General features: G+C 70.7%; 1 protein-coding gene across 1 annotated transcript in view; it reads left to right on the top strand.

The window, feature by feature from the left end:
* Nucleotides 1-3847, top strand: part of RXRA (retinoid X receptor alpha) — a 27935-nt gene that overhangs the window by 2536 nt on the left and 21552 nt on the right. Inside the window, exons 2-3 of the mRNA XM_006918092.3 lie at nt 3095-3245; nt 3660-3839. Coding sequence (XP_006918154.1) covers nt 3095-3245; nt 3660-3839 — 331 coding nt within the window. The remainder of the gene's footprint in view (nt 1-3094; nt 3246-3659; nt 3840-3847) is intronic.

Raw genomic sequence — 3847 nt, 5'->3', positions numbered from 1 at the left:
CCGAGCCAGGACAGACCGCAGGCACCGGGGCCCAGGCTGCCCCGAGTCCCCCTGGTCTGGGGCTCCATCCCGCAGGGCCTGGGGACGTTCCCCCCACAGCGCCCGACACGTGTGGGCACCTTGGTGTCTGGGCCTTGCCAGCCTAGCAAAGCCTCCCTAGTGCAGGGCCTGCCTGGCCCAGTGGGGTGGCCGGCCCTGCCTGCTCCTGGCCGTGGGCACCGTGGCCATGAGGACTCCTGGAGTGGACAGCCACATGAGGCCAGGTGCACTTCACAGGCTTTGCCCCTGCCTTGCTGGGCAGGTGGAGGCCGGCGAGGCCAGGGGCCAGCTCTTGGTGCACGGTGGCTTGGGGCCTCCCACCCCAGGTCTGGTGTGGGTGAGGGCCTGCCCCGTGCGGGCCTGTGGTGGGGGACCTTCCCGGGGCTCGGGCTCGGGAAGGAAGGGCGTGGTGGCCTGGGGAGCGGGACAGCGGGAGCAGGCGGGAGACCTGGCAGGGCGTTGGCCGGGCGGGTGTTCGTTTCAGTAAAGCCCCGTAGGTTGGTGGGAACCGAAATAAGCACCAAGGATCCGAAAGGGGAAATGGGCTGGGGCCCCCACCCTGGCCACACCGCGGTGTCCTCGGGCTCTGGGGGGGGCTGTGGGTGCCCAGGTCTCCTAGGAGACGGGGCGGCGTGTGGGATAGCGGCATCTCCCGCAGGTAGGGGCTGCGCGTGTGAACGAGGCCGCAGGGGCTGCTCCTGCTCCGCTCCAGGGCTGTGAGCCCGGCCCAAGGCTCGGCAGCTTGCAGCTGGGCGGGGGGTGGAAGGACCCGCTGGCCCCCGGGCAGCCTTGCCCTCGCGGCCACGTGGGGACTGTCCCCCAGCTGAGGAGAAACGGAGCAAGTGGCCCAGGGCCTGCGGAGAGCGCGGCCCGGTCTCCATCGGTCTCCCTCGCGGCAGTGTCCCCTGCAGCTCCGGCTCGTTGCTGTGCCCAGGGGAAGCCGGAGCCCGGACGGCAGGGTGCGTGGCCCACGGCCCGGGATCCAGCCTGGCCACGGCACTGACTGCGACGAGCCTCTCCCTGGGTCCTACCTGCCACTGCCTCGCTGGAGGGGCCCTAGCCAGCCTTCCGGTGCCGCGGTCCTGCCTCAGTGTACTTGGGGCCTGCACGTGGGAGCTAGGAGACAGGGCAGGTGGCCCCTGCTCCCCCCGCCCCAGTGGTGTGGTCCCGACAACCACAGGAAGAGGAAGCGTGTGTGTCCCTCTCCTCGGCCGTGTGCCTGGTGCCCGCAGGGAAGTCTGCGGCCAGGGACAGGCCTCCTCTCGCAGGTCCTCAGTGGCTCCTGACAGCTGGGCCCCTCGGACCTGCCACTGGTCCCTCACCTCTGCTCCACCAGTTTCTTGCCCTTCGCTACCCAGTTCTTTGGTTTCTGTGCCTCCAAGTGTGCGGGCGGGCGGCCCCTCTGCCCGGGATGCCTGCTTCCGGCATCCCAGGCCTGGCCGGTGGCGTCTGCCCCCGAGGTCCCCGTGAACGTGGCGCTGGCAGCTGTGCCCTCGCGGGGCGGTCAGCACTGCCCGCGAGTCCTCGGGCCAGGCGCGTGTGGCCTCCGGTGCCGCCCACGAGGGACCGCGGGCTCCGCGGGAGGGCCGGCTTCCCCGGAGGACAGTGGGCGGGAGGCGGAACGTGAGGAGCAGCTCGCACCTCCGGCTCGCCCTCCTCCCCTCTGCAGGGCACGAGGACGGGGACGCCGTGGGGCTCTGGGCCAGCCCGTCCTCTCGGGGCCTCGGGTCCCCGTCTGTAGCACGCGGGGTCTCCAGGGGCATCATCCCCTGCTGACTCAGGCTGGAGCTCACACCCTGCTCTGCCACTTAGCAGCCGTGTGCACTCGGCCAGTGGCCCCCGGAGCCTGTGCTTCTGCAGCCGGGAGACTGGACACTGGACACTGGACAGCGGCACCCGGCCCCGGCGGGGTTTCCTTCTCGGTCTGCTCGCTCGTCCGGGAAACGCTCCGACGCCTGTCAGGGCAGTTGGAGCTGGCCTTCCGGCCTCCCAGCGGCTCCCTGAGTCCCGAGGGGGTTAACCATCCCCGCAGGATCCCCCGGCCCAGCGGGGTAGAGGAGGGGCCTGGAGTGGCCAGGACCGGGAGGCTGCTGTGCGTGCTTGGAGCACCGAGCTCTTCCTGTCCCGTGGGAAAGGGGGGTGGGAGCTGGGGGCCGTGGGGAAGGAGGGGTTGAGGTTCCTGTGTGCAGGAGGGGCCCAGGGCTACCAGGGGGCAGCGAGGCGGCTGCTGCCCATCCCCAGAGACATCTGCGTGACCCAGTTTCCGCCTTTGTCAGGGCTTTGCAGAAGTGGGGTGCTGGGGGGCTGCGCAGCCAGGGCCCTGGCGCCTGGGGAGCCAGGCTGGCTCGCGGGAAGCTCCTCTGGGCCCTGGGCACTGGCGGGAGAGCTGGGGCGGACGCAGCGGAACTAGAGCTGCTGTGTCATCGTGGCCGCGGCCGCTGTTGCCAGGGCGACTGGCATGTTTCCCACGCCCCCTCTGGTGCGGCGACAGGCTGCCGCGGGCAGGGCCCAGGGCTGTGGGGACAGGATGGTGTTCCAGGGGCGTCTCCGTCCTCTGCCCTCGGGTCACGGGATCAGAGACCCCACCCTGCCCCTGAGGCCTGGGCAGTCGCACCTCTTGGGGGGCCCAGCTCTCCTCCGGCCTTGCTGTGACCAGACCCAAGTGCCCATCTGTGGGTTGTGGGTCACCAAAGCACCTGCTGCACCGGAGGGTCATGGTGCTCACACTGTGCTGTCAAGGGGACGCCCAGTGATGGGCGGGGATTCTCGCCTCGGTGGGCGGGGGCAGGGGGGCCACTGGGGTCCTCCCTGGAGGCCTGGGGTGGGTCGCGGGAGTCCCTGCCAGCCAGGCTGAGCCAGCGGGGGCCAGGCACCCCGCCGGTGCTCAAGGGCCTCAGTCTTGCTGCTCCCAGCTGTGGACCTGGAGTGGGTGGAGCCTCTCTGAGCCTCAGGCCCTCTTTCTGTAAAGTGGGGGTGCAGCAGTACCTTCCTCGCTTCAGGGCTGTTGGGGGGTGCCGGCCCCTGCCAGGGCTGAGCTCCGTGTCCCCCTCCTCAGCTCAGCTCGCCCATGAACCCCGTCAGCAGCAGTGAGGACATCAAGCCCCCGCTGGGCCTCAATGGTGTCCTCAAAGTCCCCGCCCACCCCTCAGGGAACATGGCGTCCTTCACCAAGCACATCTGTGCCATCTGCGGGGACCGCTCCTCAGGTAGGCTGCTGGCTGCAGGGCCCTGTTGGTGGGGGGGTGGGGTGGGGCAGGAGCCTGGCCAGCCCACAAGGCGGTGCTCGGACACTTTCACAGGGTCCCGTCTCGTGTCTTCAGGCCAGGGGGCCGTCAGCGGTGCCGAGCAGAGTGGGCAGGTGGGCCGGGGGCTTGTGGGGAGGAGCAGCTCACGGCAGCGACGGCAGAGGGGGTGCGGGCAGAGGTCCCCGCGCATCAACCTCCGATCCCTGCGGCCCCCAGGAAGGACCGCCGTGCCCTCCTGGGGCCGCCAGCTCAGACGCGGGGAGGGCGGGAGCCTGCAGGACCCAGTCGTCACCCGGCAGACGGAGCAGGCGGGCGGGGTGCGGGGACCCAGGGCCGGTGGCGGGCACGGGACGCTCACCCGCCGCCCGCCCGCAGGCAAGCACTACGGCGTGTACAGCTGCGAGGGTTGCAAGGGCTTCTTCAAGCGCACGGTGCGCAAGGACCTGACCTACACCTGCCGGGACAACAAGGACTGCCTGATCGACAAGCGCCAGCGCAACCGCTGCCAGTACTGCCGCTACCAGAAGTGCCTGGCCATGGGCATGAAGCGCGAAGGTAGGCGG

Source organism: Pteropus alecto, unplaced genomic scaffold (genome assembly GCF_000325575.1).
Source record: "Pteropus alecto unplaced genomic scaffold, ASM32557v1 scaffold67, whole genome shotgun sequence".
NCBI classification, from domain to species: domain Eukaryota; kingdom Metazoa; phylum Chordata; class Mammalia; order Chiroptera; family Pteropodidae; genus Pteropus; species Pteropus alecto.
Note: the sequence above shows the minus strand (reverse complement) of the source record. Positions and strands in the feature narration are given on the sequence as shown.